This window comes from Chiloscyllium plagiosum, unplaced genomic scaffold (genome assembly GCF_037043375.1).
Source record: "Chiloscyllium plagiosum isolate Xiang-an unplaced genomic scaffold, Cpla_swu_hap1 HiC_scaffold_15, whole genome shotgun sequence".
Classification (NCBI taxonomy): domain Eukaryota; kingdom Metazoa; phylum Chordata; class Chondrichthyes; order Orectolobiformes; family Hemiscylliidae; genus Chiloscyllium; species Chiloscyllium plagiosum.
In genome coordinates, this window is record NW_028270153.1 from 44,257,845 (window position 1) to 44,280,871 (window position 23,027).

The 23,027-nt window shown below is 40.5% G+C and overlaps 1 protein-coding gene across 1 annotated transcript in view; it reads right to left on the reverse strand.

The window, feature by feature from the left end:
- Positions 1-586: 586 nt before the first annotated feature.
- Positions 587-23,027, reverse strand: part of LOC122559907 (opsin-5-like) — a 35,724-nt gene continuing 13,283 nt past the window's right edge. Inside the window, exons 2-5 of the mRNA XM_043710011.2 lie at positions 10,647-10,809; positions 6,665-6,792; positions 3,906-4,240; positions 587-1,265 (exon numbers count right to left, since the gene is read on the reverse strand). Of these exons, the coding sequence (XP_043565946.2) occupies positions 681-1,265; positions 3,906-4,240; positions 6,665-6,792; positions 10,647-10,809 (1,211 nt within the window). The 3' untranslated portion in view covers positions 587-680. The remainder of the gene's footprint in view (positions 1,266-3,905; positions 4,241-6,664; positions 6,793-10,646; positions 10,810-23,027) is intronic.

Consider the following 23,027-nt stretch of genomic DNA (forward strand, 5'->3'; position numbering starts at 1 on the left):
ACATTGTCAGAATTGAAAGTGGACACACTGGAGCTGGTTTGTAGTTCCAACCTAAATATTCCCTACTTCACCCGTCTATCCCCCAACAACCAATCTATTGTTGTGAGTTATAATTTCACGCATGATTCAGAATACTTAATCATATTTCTACATGCAAGTGGACAATTATACTGCGTGATATTAAGACACAACCACACTAACACGGTCATAATGTTTTATTTCTTTACTTTTATAATTTATTACTATGAATTTATACTTTTGAAGGTCTGTAATGCTGGACTTATTATTTATTTAGTTTCCGATTTCTTTTCCTCAAAATTTGTACTCGGGAATCTGTACCTAGGTACCTTTGTATCTAAGATGACACCATAAGCAGCAACTTGTAAACATTTCGCTGCACTCATGTGAGTACATGTGACAATACAGCTAATTCTAATTCCAATCCCTACTTATTTAAGGCTGTTCAAATCCTCAGATAGAAATTTTGTGATGTTAGCACATTACAAACTTAAGACAAATATACAGAATTATAGTACTAAAATAGCAATGTTTATGACATAATTTGTGTAATTTCTTGATTTTTGGACACATCTTTACCAAACTAAAACCTGCTTTGTCAACCTAAGTAGATCTGCACAACACTTTCATTGTTCAAAGTGACAAAAGAAAGTAACAATATTTTATATTAGTGTTATATTAGTCCCTAGCTTGATGGGCAGTTTGTCTATTGCTGCCTCAATATGTCCAGTTGAAGATGTCATGTTTGTAGTCACCATCACAAAGGTAGTGGTTTTCACGTGACTATGCGTTGTACTGTTATCACTTGAAATATCAGCTCCATCTCTACATGTAGATCCTCCTGGACTCTGAGATTTTGAATGGTTACTGAAACTTTCAACCGTATTGCTGCATGTATTGTAGGCATCCTGCAGGTCCACAAATCTACTTGGAAGCTTGCAAGAATTCAATCTGATCTGGTCATGAGCTGATTTTAAAGACAGGTCTGATCCTCTGTTGCAGGGTTGATTCTGCCAGCTGCACAGATTGACTAAATGTGCCATGCCTTTGTTCAAACATTTTCGGAAGTTTGGTTTAAACAGTAGATGGATAATTGGGTTATGTAACGTAGATGATTTTGCAAATATAGCAGACAGAGCAAACGCTAGTGGTGGAACCTTGTCACTGTTCCCAAATGCTGCCCACATTGCTGTAATTGCATACGGGGTCCATGCTATTAAGAATCCAATGCACACAGCCACACTTAACTGTAAAATAATGAAAAGTGAATAGTCACAGATTTTATTTCACGATCATAATGATTGTGACAAAAATGAAACATTTTTCTTTAAGATTGGTGTTAACATCCTCAAGTTAATCTTCAGTAAGCAACTATCTTATTCCAACTTGGTACAATAGTCACAGAACTTTGGCAATTGAGAACTAATTCACGGTGGCACAGTGGTTAGCACTGCTGCCTCACAGCACCAGGGTCCTGGGTTTGATTCCTGCCTGTCTGTGTGGAGTTTGCACATTCTCCCTATGTCTGCGTGGGTTTGCTCCAGTTTCCTCCCACAATCCAAAGATGTGCAGGTCAGATGAATTGGCCATTCTAAATTGCCCACAGTGTTAGGTGTGTTAGTCAGGGGTAAATGTAGGGGAGTGAGTTTCTCTTCAGAGGGGCGGTGTGGACTTGTTGGGCCAAAGGGCCTGTTTCCACATTGTAGAGAATCTAATCTAATGATGAACAGATAGTTGTCAAAATCAGACTGGTCCTGATAACATTTTCAAAATCATATCACATTGTTCAAATCAAAGAGCTTGTTTTGAACTTTTAAGGGGAACTGGCAAGGAAGGCAGCCTTCTTTGATGGGGAGAAAAAGCAAGCAACTGCTTCAGTATAATATTTCATGCACCATATTGCTCACCTACTACAACAGTCTGGAACATCCAGCTGAATTTTATTGATTGCCGGTGAGTTCGGTTGCCGGGGCTGACTAGGGTGACCCCACTTTGGTGGGCAATAGGATTAGAGACAAAAAAGCTGCTGATGCTGGAATTCAAGGCAGACAAGCAGGAGGCTGGAAGAACACAGCAGCCAAGTAGCATCGGGAGGTGGAGCAGTCAATGTTTCAGGTGTAACCTTCTTCAGGACTGGGAGTGGGTGTACGGGGAGCTGCAGATAAAGGGAGAAATGGAGGATGGTTTTGAGTTGGGGAGGTGCGGGTGGTTAGGTAGGGATAGGTGAACATAGATAGAGGGTCAATGGGAGGAATGAATCCGGTTGGTAGCTGAAAGGAAGGGTCGATCAGAGAAATGGAAGGAGGGGGAGGGGTTAGGAAGGGAGTTGGGGGGGTGGGAAGGGAGGCTATTTCAAATTGGAGAATTCAATGTTGAGTCCTCCAGGCTGTAGGCTGTCTGGGCGGAAGATGAAATGTTTGCATCTTTGGAGGCCAAGGATGGTCATGTTGGAAAGGAAGTATGAAGGAGAATTAAAAGGTGACTGGGAGGTCAGGTCGGCCCCTGTGGGCCTGGCTGAGATGCTCAGCAAAACGTGCCCAGAGTTTACAGTTGGTCTCATTGATGTAGAGAAGGCCACGTTTGGAGCATCGGATACAGTAAACTAAGTTGGAGGAGAGGCAGGTGAACTTCTGTCTCACCAAGAAGGATTGTTTGGGCCCTGGGTGGAGGTGAGGAGGTGGTGTGCTAGCATGTTTTGCATCTTTAATGTTTGCAGGGAAAGATACCTGAGGGTTTGCGTGGGGGAGGGGGCGTGGTGTTGTTATAGAGAATGGCGCAAACCAAGGATTGGTGAAGGGAACGGTCCTTGCAGAAAGCAGAAGTGGGTGGGGAGAGGGACATGTTCTTGGTGGTGGGGTCTAATTGGAGTTGGCACAAGTGTTTAAGGATGATGTACTGGTTTAAGAGCCTGTTGGGTTGGTAAATAAGGACAAGGTGAACCCTGTCTTTATTGCATTTGCGGACGGTGGGGTTTCGAGCAGTGGAATGGGGAATGGAGGAGGTGCAGTGGGGGCTGCCTGGATGACAAAGAGGGGAAAAAGCACATTGTTCAAATGTGGAACATTTGGGATGCATGAGGAGACATTCCACTCCCAGCATCCCAGATGTTCACCAATTTGAACAAAGTGCTTTTCCCCTCTCTCTCATCCAGACAGCCCTCCATTCCCTGCTCCACTGTTCTAAACCACCCCCTCACCTCCTTGTCCTCACCTAACACCCCACCAATTTCCATATCAATGCTTCATCCTTAAAAACGTCCACCAACTCCAATTAGACCCCACCACCAAGAACACCTCTCTCTCTCTCCACCACTCTCTGCTTTTCGCAAGGATCATTCCCTTTGCCAATCTTTGGTCTGTGCCACTCTACCCACCAAGCCCCTCAAGCCCCCCAGTACCTTGCCCCGGAACCGAAAAAGATGCACAACCTGCCGGCACACTATCCCTCTCACCTCCATCCCATGGCCCCAAACAGTCCTTCCAGGTGAGACAGAGGTTCACATGCCTCTCTTCCAACCTAGTTTACTGTATCTGGTGTTCCAGATGTGGCCTTCTCTATATCGGTGAGAGCAAGCGTAAACTCAGGCTGAGCTCACATGGCAACACCACGTCATTGAATGGTTTTTGCTTGTGCTACAATGAAAGTTTGCTCCTCCACAATTTGTTTCGACATTATATGCAGGCTCTTTGGCAGGCTCCCCGATGCATCAAGCATTTCATTTCATGTAAAAAAGAGCCAATACTGAGCACAGTTTGTGCCCTAAATCCCTCCCATCACATCTCAATCTAACATTGACTTTAATTACTACAGGTCATGAGTTTCTAGCTAAGTTGTTCTCTTGTCACCATAAAGTAACTCAAAATACCATAAAGTATTTTCAGACTTACCTTTACAATTAGATTGTGAACATTGCTAGAGGTTGTTTGTGAAGATACATGCTGTTGCACTGCTCTTCTTGATCCTTTTATTGTTAACAGGATGAGAGTGTATGACGTAGTGATTATACAACATGGGAAGACATAGCAAAACACAAAAAGTGCTACAATATAGGACATTGCATTGGAATCTGTAGTTGGTGCATTCCAATCTATGCAACAAGCAGTCCCATAAGGCTCCAGTCCATAATGACCCCAATTTGCAAGAGGGGAGATGGCAAATATGGAAGCATATGCCCAAGTAAACGTCATTAGGAGATATGCATATTCTGATGTAAATCTGTTGCCTATTGTAGAATAAAAACGTAGGAACATTTGATTAGAATCAAACCGGAAGTACTAATTACTGGAGCTCAAAAACACTTTAGCACATGGAAAGATTAATCAAAACCCAATCCATCAGAGATGACACAGAATTTATTCAGTTGTGGACTGTTTGCCATCTTTTTGCTTTTGGCAAGGAATGTATTATGCAAATACTACATCAACCCTCAGAAAGGTTTGATTTCAGAACATTTATCAAAACCTAAATCGGATCCCAAGCAGCTTTACTCCAAGGAGACGCTAGAGTTTTTACACTGACCTCTATAACCAACACAATAGGGCTGATAACCAGTTTAGACAATCTCGTCAGGCCTCACTAACATGTCTTTTACAAGGTGGCATAATATTTTGATCTAAGGCAGGTAGGCAATTCACCTGGGAATTGTTAGGGGACAACAGGCAGGATTAGTAAACTTAGTAAACAAATTAGTAAACTTTTTCACTTTTGGAGAGGTTGTACAGCATTTCCATTAAAAAATTGCTGATTACTTCACTCGAAGCCAGTAATACTGTTATTTACTTTATGACCTTTCCAACATACTTACCTTCAAATTTTTCTGATCTCTACTGGATGATGCTGGTGCATGGCATGCTCAGCCCAGTGGAAATGCAACTTCCGTGTGCACACTATGTGCAATAATGAGGTGCTTGTCTGCAGGAAGGACCCCAGCAAGTTCCTTCACCTCTAGATCCCACAAAGTAGTTTTAAAATGGTTCAGTTTTCAGGCTTGATTGAAGCTGCTATGGACAACCCACTCATATCCAGGGTAAGATGATTTTTAAGATCCAACAAAATGAAAACCCATTTGCACAGATTACAGGGCTCATGCTGCACTCAGGAAAGTGTTGCACACCACTGAAAGATAAAACTTTTTATAATCGTAATGGAGTGGGAACATAGGGAGTACTTCACCCACTCCAGTTTACCTACTTGCCTGCCCTTGCAAAACCTGAGATACGGAATTGAAATGAATTATTTAACTCCTCAAGCCCGTTTCATTCATTTTAATGATGCAATGTTTCAAAATCATTGCAGAATCTTGAGAACAAATTATCAGAGACATAAAAAGTACATTGCCTGCCTTATGCAAATAACTAGGTAAAAACCCAAAATGTCGATTTTCCTGCTCCTCGGATGCTGCCTGACCTGCTGTGCTTTTTCAGCACCACTCTAATCTAGACTTATGCAAGTAACTGGTTGCTATACTGTCTTGGAAGGAAGAACAATGGAATAAATCTACTTTTGTCTTCCATGTAGCTATACACTATAACATCGGCCCAGAATGTTAGAATTCTTCTTCCACCCATCAGCGCCTATGATTTTGTACCACAACCTGCTGGAAAAATGAATTGATAATGAAGCAACCAGGTACTTGTGAAATGTAAGTTCAGAGCAAGAAACAGACAAAATGACAGAGAAGGGAATGGTGGAAATGAGAGTCAAACTACAGGAAAAGAATTAAAGGAAATGAAAGAAAATGGATTAAGGGTGGGCAAAAGAAGTGAAAAAGGAAGATAAGATTTTGTTTAGTTTAAGGTATTTACTATTTAAAACTTCAAAGCATAATTTACTGCTATGGAAAAAAGCCTTCAAAGTTTCAGAGTTCTCTCACTGGGCACCAGAGTTGAGTGGCATATCTAGACCATAAAATCATGTAATTTTGACACACGGATTGTGAGCCCTAACTGACTCTAATGAGATTAATTTGTATTAATGATTGCATTAATGATCTACAATTGCATGATATACAATTGGGAGACCTGAGGTAACATTTTTTTGGAGTTGTCCTGCCAGGAAATATCTCTTCATTGTCCAAAATGATGGCAGTGATATAAAATGACAGCATTTTCCAGCAATTTCTGGGTCATTCTTAATTTAGGTAAAATATTACTTAGGTTAGGTTCAATGCATAATTTCTAATAATTATCTTTGGATGATCCAGTTTGTTTAGATTATTATAACAGCCAAACATTAATGTTGCGAATATGTCAACCTATTTGAATTTGATTACCCATTTGGTAGCATTCTTGTGTGATTTCTATTGGAATGCAATAACACAGGTGTTATTGTAGAGGATCTGAACATGCTTAGTATTATTGATGTACTTAAAAGGAAGATAAATAAGTACATGAGGGGAAGAAAGAAATAGAAAAATATACAGACATTATTCAGAGAACCAGAGTGGAAGGAGTATCATGTGGAAAATAAATATTACCAGAGAGTACTTAATTGGAATGTGTATCTGTGTTGTAAGTTCTATGTAGTTTTCTGAAAAACAAGCAATCTAGGGTTCATGTATAATTACAAATATTTATAAAATTACATTTGGAATTCAATATGTCTTGTAAAACATTAAGTAATGAAAAGGGAAAAATTTGGGACTTACCATATGCAGGGTAACAAATCTTCATGCAGCAGACTACACCCAATACTGTCAGGTTAGTAAGACTGCAGATACCAAATAACACACCACAAAATGCATAATAGATACATGTTCCATGACCAAACAACCATCTGGAAGAGAGATCACTCTTAGTTATCTTGTAAGAGCATACAGACCAAAATTATTCAGGTGAACAAGACTTATCTAAATGCTTCACATGATATGTTGAGATATATATGCTAATTATTTTAATTCTTTTAATTTAATGAGGTTCAAATTTGCTTTTCACAACTTCTTCCAGACTTAAGTTGGAGAAGTTTTGTGCTTCTTTCACAATTTCTAAAAATTTTTGAACTCAACTTGATGACAGGCCCTTCTTTTCAACACTGAGCTTATGGTTGAACTGGAAAATACTTGTCATGCAGAATCAAATTATATTCATACAGATTTCCTCCTCCAGAGTTACTATTCTGTCCTGTAACTCAAGGTTGCATTGAATTTGTCTTGCCTCTATTCCATTGTCAATTAATTTCAACAGGCAGATTTCATTCTCATTAGTTTATTTGAAATGCAGTTCTCAATTCTCTTATTCATTCACTTATTTAGAAATATTTAAGAAATAATATTGAAGAAAAAGCCACATATGGATTTTTTAAAAATTTAAGGACTTATGGAAAAGTCCCAGCAATACTTTTTTAAACTGACCCATGTGATAATATTTCATTTTGCTAACTTGTAAAAAAGCTATGGAATATTTACAAATTAGGAGTAAAACATTGATCAGAATGATATAGTGACATGAAAATTTTTAAAAGACCACCTAATTCAAAGTTTGTGAGAAGATTTGTAGCTCAGGTGCTCGTTGTTGTGGTTCTGTTTGCCGAGCTGGGAATTTGTGTTGCAGACGTTTTGTCCCCTGTCTAGGTGACATCCTCAGTGCTTGGGAGCCTCCTGTAAAGCACTTCTGTGATGTTTCCTCCGGCATTTATAGTGGTTTGTCTCTGCCGCTTCTGGTTGTCAGTTCCAGCTGTCCGCTGTAGTGGCCGGTATATTGGGTCCAGGTTGATGTGTTTGTTGATAGAATCTGTGGATGAGTGCTATGCCTCTAGGAATTCCCTGGCTGTTCTCTGTTTGGCTTGTCCTATAATAGCAGTGTTGTCCCAGTCGAACTCATGTTGCTTGTCATCTGCGTGTGTGGTTACTAAGGATAGCTGGTCATGTTGTTTCATGGCTAGTTGGTTTTCATGGATACAGATCGTTAGCTGTCTTCCTGTTTGCCCTATGTAGTGTTTTGTGCAGTCCTTGCATGAGATTTTGTACACTACATTGGTTTTGCTCATGCTGGGTATCGGGTCCTTTGTCCTGGTGAGTTGTTGTCTGAGAGTGGCTGTTGGTTTGTGTGCTGTTATGAGTCTTAGTGGTCTTAGTAGTCTGGCTGTCAGTTCAGAAATGTTCTTGATGTATGGTAGTGTGGCTAGTCCTTTGTCTTTCCCTTAGGCATCTGTTGATGAAATTGCAGGGGTATCTGTTTTTGGTGAATACATTGTATAGGTGTTCTTCTTCCTCTTTTTGCAGTTCTGGTGTGCTGCAGTGTGTTGTGGCCCTTTTGAACAGTGTCTTGATGCAACTTCTTTTATGTGTGTTGGGGTGGTTGCTTTCGTAGTTCAGGACTTGGTCTGTGTGTGTGGTTTTCCTGTATACCTTTGTGGTGAATTCTCCGTTTGGTGTTCTCTGCAGCACACCAGAACTGCAAAAAGAGGAAGAAGAACAACTCTACAATGTATTCACCAGAAACAGATACCCCTGCAATTTCATCAACAGATGCCTAAGGGAAAGACAACAGAATGAGGAATACCACAACCCAAAGGACTAGCCACGTTACCATACATCAAGAACATTTCTGAACTGACAGCAACACAAGTTCCCAGCTCGGCAAACAGAACCACAACAGACCACCTAATGTTGGGTACATATGAATCAGTAACAGACTAATGAATTGGCCAACTAGGATGTGTAAGAAATCTTCATGGTGATAAAACTATATTTCAGGAGGCATAGTTCATAACTGAGAATTGTAGCTTTTGAAATCTTCTAAAAGAGAATCATTTATTTTATGATCGTTGACAAACTGAAAACTGCTTCTTCAAACTGTTTTTGATTCATCCATGGGATTAGGATATTGTTGGTTGGGGCAACATTTATTGTCCATCCCTAATTACCTTGAACCAAATGGCTTATCACACCTTTTTAGAGAGCAATTAAGAGTAAACTACATTCCTGTGAATCTACAATAGGCCAGACCTAGTAAAGAAGGCAGATTTTCTTCCCTAAAGGACTTCAATGAATCGTGTGGGTATTTGCAATTATGGTTATATGGTTACATTAGACTAGCTTTTAATTTCAGATTTTTTTTTAACCCCAATGAGATTCAAACTAATATACCCAGAACATTAGCCTGGGACTTTCGATTAATGGTTCAGTAATGTTAACACTAAGCCACCACCTCCCCAAATTACGAGAAAATATTTGGTTGTTTAAGGTTAACTTACGGACTGATTGTGTAACTTTGATAAAAAGTCAGAAAATCTGCATATTCTTCTTGCAGATTTTGACTTTCTCCCCTAAAATCTGTTACAAATGCTTAAATTAGGGTTTTGTCTATAATTGTACACAATTAAAACAAAAAGTTTGCCTCTTTCCTCAGCTTTCTGAAGTCTCAAAATTTAAAATGATCATCTTTATGCTGCAACTCCATCGTGCCTTTACTTTTCCTTATATCCATAACTGCCTTCAGCCCTTTGGCAGGCTTAAATCCTTACGAAAGTGCAGTTTCTCTAGTTTTAGTTATCTGAATATTCATCTGCATCTTTTCACACCATAATTTTAGATCAGTACATCCTATTCTTTTGGAATTATTGGTTCTTGACTGTCTTTTTCACCACTTCTAATTATTCCAAATAATTCCACTTCTCCCAAGTTCCACACAACACTTCTTATTAGCTCAGCAACAACCAGTAGAAATTGATCAGTAAGTAACTTGAGACTAGTTGATGATCCCTTTATTTAATACTGGTGAGGTGTTCTTCCTGCTGCTGAATGGATGCTTAGCTGAATGAGGTTAAAGGGTTAGCTAGAATGTTGATGTCAGAAATGACACAACATGACCCTGTTAGAGTCAAAACAGCTTTACACACTGATTGACATCACGCTTTGTCTATTCTGTGTATACTTGTCAGGCACAGCGATACACTAGTTTGGGGCGGCATGGTGGCTCAGTGATTTAGCACTGTTGCCTCACAGCACCAGGGTCCCAGGTTCAATTCCAGCCTCAGGTGACTGTCTGTGTGGAGTTTGCAATTTCTCCCCACATCTGTGTGTGTTTTCTCTGGTTTCCTCCCACAGTCAAAAGATGTACAGGCCAGGTGAATTGGCCATGCTAAATTGCCCACAGTGTTAGGTACATTAGTCAGAGGGAAATGGGTCGGTGTGGACTGGTTGGGCCGGAGGGCCTGTTCCACACTGTAGGGAATCTAATCTAGTCTCACAATTTTAGCAACTAACCCAAAATGAAATCCTGTGTGGCCTGCTCCAGAGGGCATATGATGTGGATGCCAGTCTGGGAGTACAACACCACCCATGGGGCCAAAGAGACAGGCACATTTTTCAATTGAAATCCCAACATGTCAGATGTGTTTTGTGAGGTATTCTGTTTATGATGTGATTACATCAAAGCTTCGCTGATACAATTTTGTCAAATGATGAGTCTTGAGTTTGACTTACCTATTTCTTCAGATATGAGATCTTGCAAAATTTTGTGTTATATTTATAAAACTTAAATAATGCATAAATTTCAGCCAAATCTAACTGAATTGGACAAATTAATGTTGGCAACTTTTCTTACCTATTTCCTTGTTGATCCTTACATTGTTCATGCCAACAATTGAAATTGAATTTGGTATGAATTTAACGTGTGTGCTTTAGTTACCTGTGTGCAAAAGATGATGGTATGGCCAGTGGTAATAGAGTTAATACCATTCCAAGGTCACTGATAGCCAAGTTTATTATGAAATATTCAGCAGGTTTAAGGGTGTGCTTGTTCCGGTATGCTACAAACAAGAGAATACTGTTTCCAAACACGGATAAAACACCTGTCAAAACACAGTTTTTTTAACCATTAATATTAAAAGCATTTTGCAATGGAAATATTTACTCTTCATACATATGGAAGTCCAAGTAAAGACACTTGTCTCAAAACATAATTAAAATGTATACTTGCCCATGGATTAAATTTGTCTTAAGAAAGATAAATTAACATATCACCAACTGCTAAAGCAAATTTAGATTTCCATATATCATGCAGAAAGTTGATAACTAACTTTGAGTTAAGTTATTAACAACTTGTAGGTTATGCTATTTCTTGGTTTAACCACCAGATGAACACAATGGACTGGATTTGCAATGGTAATAACAGAAATACATCTGTTCCTGTAGTGTTTTGGTAAAACTAAAGGCAAAATCTGGTATCTGCACATGTCTAGTTGAGTGTGAAAATCTGGGAGTTGCCAATAGTGACAGTCCACTACTCCAAAGGCTGTATTTATGCATTCTTTGCCATTGGAATTAGCAATGAATTACTGATTTTGCATGACTGTAAAGACTGATAAGAAATTTAAGACATGTTCCATTGGCGGTAATTGAGCTGTTAATTCCATATTAAGTCAGAATTCTGAACAAACTCTCTGGCCTCGAAAAAAAGTAATTTTAAAGTGTCAAGTCTCATTCCTACAGAAGAAAATCTGGCTCTCAAAGTATGCTCCATGACGATCTTTCAGTTCCAGATGGTCTGTGCACTGGCCCAAAATATAAGTTACATGTGGAATGGCATTGTCAAGAGCAGAGAAGAAAGCAGTTTAGGATCTTTATTCTTATCAGCAATATGAAGGCACACGATCAGGGTGACTCCCACGTGTGAAGCATAAGTTATTAACAGTGTGAGCAACATCAATATGTTTCCAAGTGAGATTTATGTTTCCATTTCAATATCCAACTGTGCAATCAGATTTCTATATTAGAATAATCTTTGTAATTTATGTTTCCTGCTTTGTCAGCGATGAGAATTCCTCAACCTGGTTAATTAATCACCCTCTGCTGCTACCTGTCCAGTTACAAATCTGCTGTAGAATGCCGAATTCAAATGGACACCAAAAAGGAGAAAGGCTATACTCTGGAGTCCATCAAAGCTTCATGGACAGATTTTCTCAATATTAGTGTGAGTACCACTCACTCACTGCTGACTGCAAGAATCAAATAAAGGAGAAGGAAGAACTGTGAACGAGACAGCAGGAAAGAATATTTGTTGTTCCTGAAAGAGTTTGAGGAGAGGTCTATTGTTCAAAATTAAGTAGTTCTGTTGTCCTACAGCACATAACATATTTGTGTCTTTAAATAATATGCTTTCCAGAAACATTCTGCACCAGAGCTAAGAGATAGTCACTATCATGTATGGTTGCCAAACCAGACTGAATATACAATGATCTCCCAGCTGAAACACACCTTTATAATTCAACAAAATTTTCACCACTTCCAACATTTCTGTAACTAAAAAATGAGAAGGCTGAAATAAAATGAAAAATAAAGCTTTTACAATACACTTACAAATTTTCCTCAGAGCTTTTCTATGAAGTAATCAGGGATTGGTGCTCATTTCCTGCAGATGCCAGGATAATCCAAGAGATTTGATGGATCAGAGGCAAAGGCTGAAATAAGGGAGACGGGATCTACCAAGTCTCTCGGAGGTGGAAATTAAGGAAAGAAGAAAACTAATTTCTTATAAATATATTGTTCCCTCTCCAAAATGAATAATTAATTCAGGCTGTTTTGAGCTATCAAATGGAAATTTCAGAAAAATACATAAATATTAAAAATGCACTAGCTTTCTTTTTTTATGCTTTCTATCTCATTGTATGTTATAAAAGAAGTGAGAGATAAAATCTTGATTAAATATTGGAATTGTGAACTCACTGCAACATTTTTTAGTTTTCCACAAGTGGTGTTCATCACCAAACAGGATGCTGCCATCAAGTCCAAAACGATCTTCTGCCAGTCACATAATGAGTAATGGGGGCCATGAAGTTCAATACTTGTGTGATTCTGGGTATGTAAGTGGATTCCAAAGACAGGTGGATACTAAGCAATACATCCTTTTGGTTGTTCACAACAAGGAAGGCACTAATCATACTCAAACGGCCTGCACTTGAAATGTTCACACATTAAATGTGATTCTATAAATGGACAATATTTGCTGAATAATCCCAAGTGTGTGAAGAATTATATCCAATTTAGGGCTGTTATTTGAACTTGTAATATAATCCACTTGCATATACGGCATCTAAATATATTAGTAGACACAGTCCTCTTCTTGGCTGACAGAGAACATTTACATGCACAGCACCTGCTTCAATTCAACAGCAATACTAGAGAATATTATCATGAACCAAACAGTTAAAGAAAAGCATGAACCTTGAAAACATCCCATCAAATGGTAGCTAAACAGCTGCAAACAACTAATAAAATGTGATCTAGAGAAAATAATATACTTAGGTACAAATTTGATTTGATGGATAGTGTTAAGATCCCCGTGGAGATCAATTACTTTTAAGAAGAGATCAGAATTTCCCACTGTCCATCATAAAGGATCACAAGAAAGATTTCACATTTTCAGACTTATACTATGCCAAACCCACATAGACAATGCATTAAAAAACACAGGAAGTGCTGGAGAAACAGCAAGTTTGGCAGCACCTGTGAAGAGAGAGGTACAACATTAAAATTTTGAATCCAGTATGACTCCAAGAAGTGACTCTATGACTCTAGACCTGCTGAGTTTCTCCAGCATTTTCTGTTTTTATTTCAGATTTCTAGCATCTGCAATACTTTGCTGTTATAGACAACACATTACTTTGTAAACAACTAAATTACTGAACAACCAAAAAGGTACTCTCCAGTAACAACAAAAAACCCATGCTGCATTTATACATTACACTGCACACTCCATAGTTATGTAGTTTAGAATTGAATTGAATTTAATCAAAAGTTCCTACTTGCTTGAACAGGATGCATTTTCTGATTTCCCATGGTGAATCCTTAGTGAGTTTGTAAGGAGAATGTGGTTCACTCAAACCTTTGAGCATATTTAGATGGACTTCCCACTGCTAGGTAGCCTTTGGTGATTAGACAAAGAAATTATAAAATGACCATATGGCCTCTCCAGCCTGCTCCACCATTCAATCTGATCTTTGCAGATCCATTTTAAGTTCCACATTCCCCTCCTATGAACCATTGCCTAAGACATATTTATCTATCTTTGCCTTAAAAGATATTTAATTACTCTGCCTCCACTGCCTTCTGAAGCAAACAGTTCCAAAGTTTCACACACTCTCAGAGAGTAAAATATCTGTTCATCTCTGTCCTCAAAGGGCAACACATAAAATTTTAAAAAGGTAACTTCTAGCTCGGGACTGACTCACAAAAGGAAACATTTTCCATTTTCACCTTTTCAGGACCATTCAGTTTCTTATACACTGCAACCTAGTCACTTCTCACTGTTTTAAACTCCAATGGAATCATTTCCAATCTGTCCAAACTATCCTCATAAGACAACTCATTTATTCCACGTTTCAATCCAGTAAACCTCATCTGAACAACTTCCAAGGCATTTACATCCTTCCTTAAATAAGGAGACCAAAATTACACACAGTATTTGAAATACAGTCTCAACATGCCCAATATAACAGAAACACAACAGTTTGACATTTATATTCAATTCCTCTCATAATAAAAGAAAGCATTCCATTAGCTTTCTTGATTATGTACTACACTTACATCTTAGCTTTTTGTGACTCATGAACAAGAACACCCATATCCCTCTGTACCTTGGAATGGTTCAGTCATTCTCCATTAAAGTAATTTGCTGCTTTGTTCTTTCTGCCAAAGTGAACTCCTTCATATTTTCCTGCATGATTCTCGAGCTGCAGGATTTTTGCCCACCCAAACAACCTAATTATATTCATCTGCAAACTGCTTCTGTTCTTCTTATAAAAATACCTTTTTACCTATTTTGGTGTCATCTGCAAATTTTGCTATGGTCACCTCATCTAAGTCATGGATATAAATGATCAAAATGGAGGCCCAGTAGAGTGTCCTGTAGGATTCCAGTTGTCTCATGTGAGTGGGTGAAGGGGTAGGGGGCAACTAACAGGGTGAAAAGATAGAGGTGACAGTGTGCAAGGAGGTAGGATGGCAAATGGGTGTGTGATGCGGTAATGGTGATAGATATATGGATGACAGAGTTGGGAAGATAAGTGATTGCTATTAGAGTGGTTGTGTTCTAAACCCCAGGTCCTACAAAGTAGAGTCTCACTCCCTCCCTCCTCCTCTAACCTTAATTAAGAGTCCACAGACGAGCCACAAAAAGAGGGTCTAAGGAAGTTTAGATCGAAGAGTGAGGCTTCAGCTCAGGAATCTTTGACAAGGAGGTTGAGTGAAGTGATTACACCACAGTTGAAGAGGGTGAAGACATGACTGCCCAGCTGGTTCAGTGCGCTACGTGCTTGATGTGGGAGGTCAACGACTCTGGTGTGTCGTATATGTGTGGAAAATGTGTGCACATTCAGCAATTGACCGAGCATATTGCAGCGCTGACGAAAGAACTCGAAGACCTTAGGCTCATCCGAGAGAACGAGATCTTTCTGGTCAAGACCTTCAGCGATGTTATTACACCAATCATGCCAGAAGAGAGCAGACGATGAGGAAGGCGGAGAGGAGACAGGTGCAAGAGACCCCAGGAGAAGTACCTGTCAGGAACAAGTTGAAGCTTTTGGAAACAGAGACTGATGACACTGCCAGTTCGCAAGGCGGCCAAGTTTGTCAATCAAAAGTTGCCGCAGAGGCAGAGCGGAAGAGTCGGACATCGCACAGAGCTGTGGTAATAGGGGACTCCATCGTGAGAGGAACTGACCGGGGTTTTTGTGGCAGCAGATGGGATTTAAGGATGGTGTGTTGCATTCCTGGTGCTAGAGTGAAAGACATCGCGGACAGAGTGCAGGAAATCCTCAAGGATGAGGGTGAAGAGCCAGAGATGGTGGTACATGTCGGCACAAATGATGTCGGGAAGAAGAGGAGGAACATACTACAGCGAGACTTTGGAGAACTAGGAAGAAGGCTGAAAAGCAGGACGTCCAAGGTGGTTATCTCCGGTTTGCTTCCAGTTCCTCGGGCTAGTGTGGCCAGAAACAGGGAGATAATGGACTTGAACGTGTGGTTGGGGAACTGGTGCAGGAAGCAAGGTTTTAAGTTCTTGGATCACTGGGGTATATTTTGTGGTAAGCATAAATTCTACAAGAGAGACGGCTTACACCTTAATAGGTTAGGGATCAGCATTCTGGCAGGCAGGTTTTCTACTGCAACACCGCTACATTTAAACTAAGTAGCGGGGGGGAGGGGACAAGCTGGATGTTTAAAAAGGAAATTGAAGGGAAAGTTAGAACAAGAGAAGTCAAGAAAGACAACTGTATCAATGAGGCAGAAAACTCGGAAAGGCATCATGCTGTAAGGTTGAGTGAAATAAGGGTTGATGGGAAGGGTGAGAGCAGTAACAAATTAAAAATACTATACATGAATGCACGACGCATTAGACATAAGATGGATGAGCTTGAGGCTCTTTTGGAAATTGGCAGATACGATATTGTGGGGATAACTGAGATGTGGCTTCAAGTGGACAGGGCCTGGGAAATGAATATTCAAGGATACACGTGCTATCGTAAGGACAGACTGACGGGCAGAGGGGGTGGGGTGGCCTTGTTGGTAAGGGAGGATATTCAGTCCCTTGCGCGGGGGGACCTAGAGTCAGGGGATGTGGATAGAGCTTCAAAATACTAAGGGCAAAAAGACCCTCTTGGGAGTCATCTACAGGCCCCCAAACAGTAGTCTGGATGTCAGATGTAAGTTAAATCAGGAGCTGAAATTGGCCTGTCGTAAAGATGTTACTACAGTTGTTATGGGGGATTTTAATATGCAGGTAGACTGGGAGAATCAGGATGGTATTGGGCCTCAAGAAAGAGACTTTGTGGAGTGCCTCAGAGATGGATTCTTAGAGCAGCTGGTGCTGGAGCCGACCAGGAAGAAGGCAATTCTGGATCTGGTATTGTGTAACGAACCAGAATTGGTCAGAGACCTCGAAGTGAAGGAGCCATTGGGAAGTAGTGACCATAATACAATAAGCTTCAATCTGCAATTTGAGAGGGAGAGGGTACAATCGGAAGTGACAGTACTTCTGTTGAATAAAGGGAACTATGGAGCTATGAGGGAGGAGCTGGCCAAAGTTCAATGGTGCAATACCTTAGCAGGGATGACCGTGGAGGAACAATGGCGGATATTTCTGTGTATAATGCAGAAGTTGCAGGATCAGTTCATTCCTAAAAGGAAGAAAGATCCCAGGAGGAGGCATGGGCGGCCGTGGCTGACGAGGGAAGTAAAGAAACATATAAAGTTAAAAGAGAAAAAATATAACATGGCTAAGATAAGTGGGAAAACTGAGGACTGGGAAGCTTTTAAAGAGCAACAGAGGATTACTAAGAAGGAAATACGCAGAGGAAAAATGAGGTACGAAGATAAACTGGCCAAGAATATTAAGGAGGATAGTAAAAGCTTTTTTAGGTATGTGCAAGGCAAAAAAATGGTTAGGACAAAAATTGGGCCCTTGAAGACAGAAACAGGGGAATATATTACGAGGAACAAAGAAATGGCAGAGGAATTAAATGGGTACTTCAGATCTGTGTTCACTGGGGAAGACACAAGCAATCTCCCTGAGGTAACAGTGGCTGAAGGACCTGAACTTAAGGGAATTTATATATGCCAGGATTTGGTGTTGGAGAGTCTGAAGGTTGATAAGTCTCCGGGGCCTGATGGTCTGCATCCCAGGGTACTGAAGGAGGTGGCTCGGGAAATCATGGATGCGTTGGTGATTATTTTCCAGAGTTCAATAGATTCGGGGTCGGTTCCTGAGGATTGGAGGGTGGCTAATGTTATACCACTTTTTAAGAAAGGTGGGCGAGAGAAAGCAGGAAATTATGGACCAGTTAGTCTGACCTCAGTGGTGGGAAAGATGCTGGAGTCTATTATAAAGGAAGAAATTACTGCACATCTGGATAGTAGTAACAGGATAGGACAGAGTCAGCATGGATTTATGAAGGGGAAATCATGCTTGACTAATCTTCTGGAATTTTTTGAGGATGTAACTCTGAGGTTGGATGAGGGAGATCCAGTAGATGTAGTGTACCTGGACTTTCAACAAGCTTTTGATAAAGTCCCACACAGGAGGTTAGTGAGTAAAATTAGGGTGCATGGTATTGGGGGCAAAGTACTAGATTGGATTGAAAATTGGTTGGCTAATAGGAAACAAAGGGTAGTGATAAACGGCTCCATTTCGGAATGGCAGGCAGTGACCAGTGGGGTACCGCAGGGATCCGTGCTGGGACCGCAGCTTTTTACAATATATGTTAATGATATAGAAGATGGTATCAGCAATAACATTAGCAAATTTGCTGATGATACAAAGCTGGGTGGCAGGGTGAAATGTGATGAGGATGTTAGGAGATTACAGGATGACCTGGATAAGTTAAGTGAGTGGGCAGATGCATGGCAGATGCAGTTTAATGTGGATAAATGTATGGTTATCCACTTTGGTGGCAAGAACAGGAAGGCAGACTACTACCTCAATGGAATCAATTTATGTAAAGGGGCAGTACAGAGAGATCTGGGTGTTCTTGTACACCAGTCAATGAAGGCAAGCATGCAGGTACAGCAGGTAGTGAAGAAGGATAATAGCATGCTGGCCTTCATAACAAGAGGAATTGAGTATAGAAGCAAAGAGGTGCTTCTGCAGCTGTACAGGGCCCTGGTGAGACCATACCTGGAGTACTGTGTGCAGTTCTGGTCTCCAAATTTGAGAAAAGACATTCTGGCTATTGAGGGAGTGCAGCGTAGATTTACGAGGTCAATTCCTGGAATGGCAGGATTACCTTACATTGAAAGACTGAAGCGACTGGGCTTGTATACCCTTGAGTTTCGAAGACTGAGAGGGGATCTGATTGAGACGTATAAGATTATGAAAGGATTGGACACTCTGGCAGTAGGAAACATATTTCCACTGATGGGTGAGTGCCGAACCAGAGGACACAGCTTAAAAATATGGGGTAGACCATTTAGGACAGAGCTCAGGAGAAACTTCTTCACCCAGAGAGTGGTGGCTGTGTGGAATGCTCTGCCCCAGAGGGCAGTGGAGGCCCACTCTCTGGATTCATTTAAGAAAGAGTTATAGAGCTCTCAAAGATAGTGGAATCAAGGGTTATGGAGATAAGGCAGGAACAGGATACTGATTAGGAATGATCAGCCATGATTATATTGAATGGCGGTGCAGGCTTGAAGGGCAGAATGGCCTACTCCTGCACCTATTGTCTATTGTCTATTGTCTAGTAGGTGAGTCAGCTGTTGCGTGGCTCGAGTGTTGGAAGAATGGGGACATACAAGTGTCCTGGGGGGAGCGGAGGGGGCAGAAGGGGAACTATTTGGGTGCTTCCATGGGAATGGATTGCTGTCCATGAGGCAAATGTTTACTGTCTATGAACATTGTACTGGATGGTGACTCAGCCAGGGATCTGTGGGGTTGGGGGTCACATGTCTAGGGGAGATGGGTGAATGTTAATGGGGTGGGACTTGGGCATCAGGATAGTTGAGAGGTTGCATTCAGGGGTGAGGAGTATCCATGGACTAATTAAATGCCCATGGGGATCAGCAGTCAGCTTGGGACTGTTTTTCTTTTGGCTAACTGTTGTAGTAACTAATTAAAGTAAGAATCCTCAAAAGTTTCCAACTCAAACTCAGAATTGAACTTCTTTGGAGGATCCCCGATACCTGTAATTGTCCTTTGGAAGATTAAATTTCCCAGATGAGTAGTGAATGCATCAGAACTTCCATTATATCCTGATATGCACCTTTCAGGATGCATCCAGCTTCTAGCTGGAGGTCGGAAGATCAGTGCCTTAGTTCTGTTATCTGACAGAAAAAGATGAACGATAGCATCATTTTCTAAAATGGCATTTCACTCATTGCCAACAAAAAGAAAATGTTTCAGTCACTCCCCAGTGAAGTACAAGATATTTTAACCAAATTAACTTTTAAAAAATAATTTTCATATATTTATTGCAGTTTGACCCTTACAAATAATGAACAGATGCTCCCAATCTCTTATCTAGTTAAGTTATTGATTACTGAGCACTACAAAGATTGCAGGTTTCATCCAGGGACTAGGTACAAACAATGATTGCAGATGCTGGAAACCCGAGTCTAGATTAGAGTGGTGCTGGAAAAGCACAGCAGTTCAGGCAGCATCCGAGGAGCAGTAAAATCGACGTTTCGGGCAAAAGCCCTTCATCAGGAATACAGCCTGAAGGGCTCACTTATCTCTCCACCGTTCAGGCTCTCTGCCTGTATTCCTGATGAAGGGCTTTTGCCCGAAACGTCGATTTTACTGCTCCTCGGATGCTGCCTGAACTGCTGTGCTTTTCCAGCACCACTCTAATCTAGACTCATCCAGGGACTGTATGAAGCTAATTGATCTATATTGAGGTGTTGCAAGGGCAGCTACAATATTCTCAATATCACACAGTTAGGGAGTGAAATGAGTTACCTGTTACAATCCATGTTGGCTGTATCAATAATAAATAAAATTGGAATTAAGTAAATAAATACTTCAGAACTGATGCTTCTTCTTAAAACCTTTGGAATTTATCTGTTATAAGCTTTCTGCTACTTAGATTTGCTCAAAAATTTGGCAGGTTTCCAATATGTACTACCATTAATTATGCCCTTTTTTTTTAATTACTGTGAATCATAGTTTGAGAAATCAATGTAAGCCACTGACCATTCCGGCTTACGCCCGAAACATCGACTCTCCTGCTCTTCGGATGTTACCTGACCTGCTGTGCTTTTCCAGCACCACACTTTTCGACTCTAACCCACTGAACAGAACACCAGAGTCTGTACTATAATAAATGAGTATACCCATGTGCTCGTCTGGCAGGAATAGGATGATTGCAACCACTTATATAGTTTCAAACTATATGCAAGATTTTTATGCTTCTTTCATCTTTGCGTATCTTCCCTATGTTGCCATTTCACCAGTCTTCACTGAACTTAAGTGTAAGGTGGCTAGAAGCAAACATAATAGATAGAAAGTTATATTAACAGCTTAAAATAGTGATTTCATGATTCAGGCCACATCATGCCAGGTTTTTGTGGAATGGGGCCAGTCATAAAATTCCCAAGGCTTTTTAATCTCTCAAATATTGAAACAGATACCAGTAAGTCTTTTAAAAATTGAATTTAAAGCTTATGTTTTTTTACCATTATCATCTTTATTTCCCTTTCCTTGCATTTATTTCACTGTTTGTCCCAACTAATTTCTATTTATTCCCTCTCCATTCTTTGCTACCCTTGCTTAACCTTTCTTCATGTTCTCTTCCTTGTCACTTCTGCATCTCTCTTCCTTCATTTTTATCAATTTTACTTTTCTTTCCTTCACTTTTGTTTCTTTCCCTTTTAGTTTTAAGTTGATCTCCTTCCTTTTTGGTTGTTTCTTTTACTGATCCTTGCCCCTTTATCTTCTTTGTATTTTTCAACAGACTGCTCATTCTGTATGATCACGAGGTCACTGGGGATTTGGAGCAGGAATGTAAAGGGAGACGAGAAGATGAGAACTGAATTCAAATGTTGCTGATTTCTCACAAGCTGATAACTGTGGTGAAAACCTGGCACCTACTTGGGCTGAGGCATTGAATTAAATTAGCTTTATTAAATATAATAACTGAGTCTGGACTTGGACGTCTTCCTGGGCCTGTTGTTAGGGGTTGAGTTAGTTTTATATACTCTTACAGCATCAAAATAGACCCTTCAGTCCAACTCGTCTGTGCCGACCAGATATATTAAATTAATCTAGTCCCATTTGCCACTATTTGGTCCTTATCCCTCTAAACATTTCCTATTCATGTACTTGTCCAAATGTCTTTTAAATGTTCTAACTGTACCTGCATCTATTATTTTCTCTGGTAGTTTATTCCATATGCGCACCACCCTCTCTGTGAGATGGTTGCCTCTCAGGTCCCTTCTACATCTTTCCCCTCTCACCTTAAACTAATGCCCTCTAGTTTTGAACTCCCCTACCCGAGGGAAATGACTTTGGCTATTCACCTTATCAATGCTTCTCCTAATTTTGTAAATCTCTCCTCAACCTCCTACTCTCCTGGCAAAAAGTCCCAGCCTATCCAGCCTCTCCTTATAACTCAAAACTCTCCAGTCCCAGTAACATCCTGATAATTCTTCTCTGCACCCTTTGCAATATCCTTCTGATAGAAGGACCACCAGAACGGTATGCAAGACTCCAAAAGAGCCCTCACCAATGTCCTGTGTAGCCGCAACATGATGTCCCAATTCCAGTACTCAATGAAGGCAAGCATTCCAAATGTCTTCTTCAGCACCCTGTCTACCTGTGATGCCACTTTCAAGAAACTATACACCTGCAGCCGTAGGTCTCTCTGGCCGACCACACACCCCAGGTCCCTACCATTAATCCTGTCCTGGTTTGTCACAATAAAATGCAACACCTCACATTTATCGGCTGATTGGCCCAACAGATCACGCTCCCGTTGTGGCCTTAGATAACCTTTTCCACTTCCCACTGTACCAACAATTTTGGTGTCATCCACAAACTTACTAACCATGTTTCCCATATTCTCATCCAAGTGGTTTGTATAAATGACAAACAACAGTGGACACAGCACCAATCCCTGCAGAACACCGCTGGTCACAGACCTCCAGTCTGAAAAATAACCTTTTAGCACCACCTTCTGTGTCCTATCATCAAGCCAATTGTGTATCCAATTGACAAGTTCTCCCTAGATTTCATGTGATCTAACCTTAATAACTACCTACTATGTGGAACCTTGTCAAAGGTCTTACTAAGGTCCCTGTCGACAATGTCTATTGCTCTACCCTTGTCTATCGTCTTGGTCAAATCCTCAAAAAATGCAATCAAGTTAGTTAGACATGATCTCCCACTCTCAGAGCCTATCCCTATTCAATCCTTGCCGCTCCAAATGCACATAAATTCTGTCTCTCAGAATACCCTCCAAAAATGTACTGACCACTGATGTCAGACTCATCGGTGTATAGTTCCTGGTATTTTCTTTGCATCTTTTCTTAAATAAAGGGAGAACATTAGCCACCCTCCAGTCTTCTGGCACCTCACCCATGA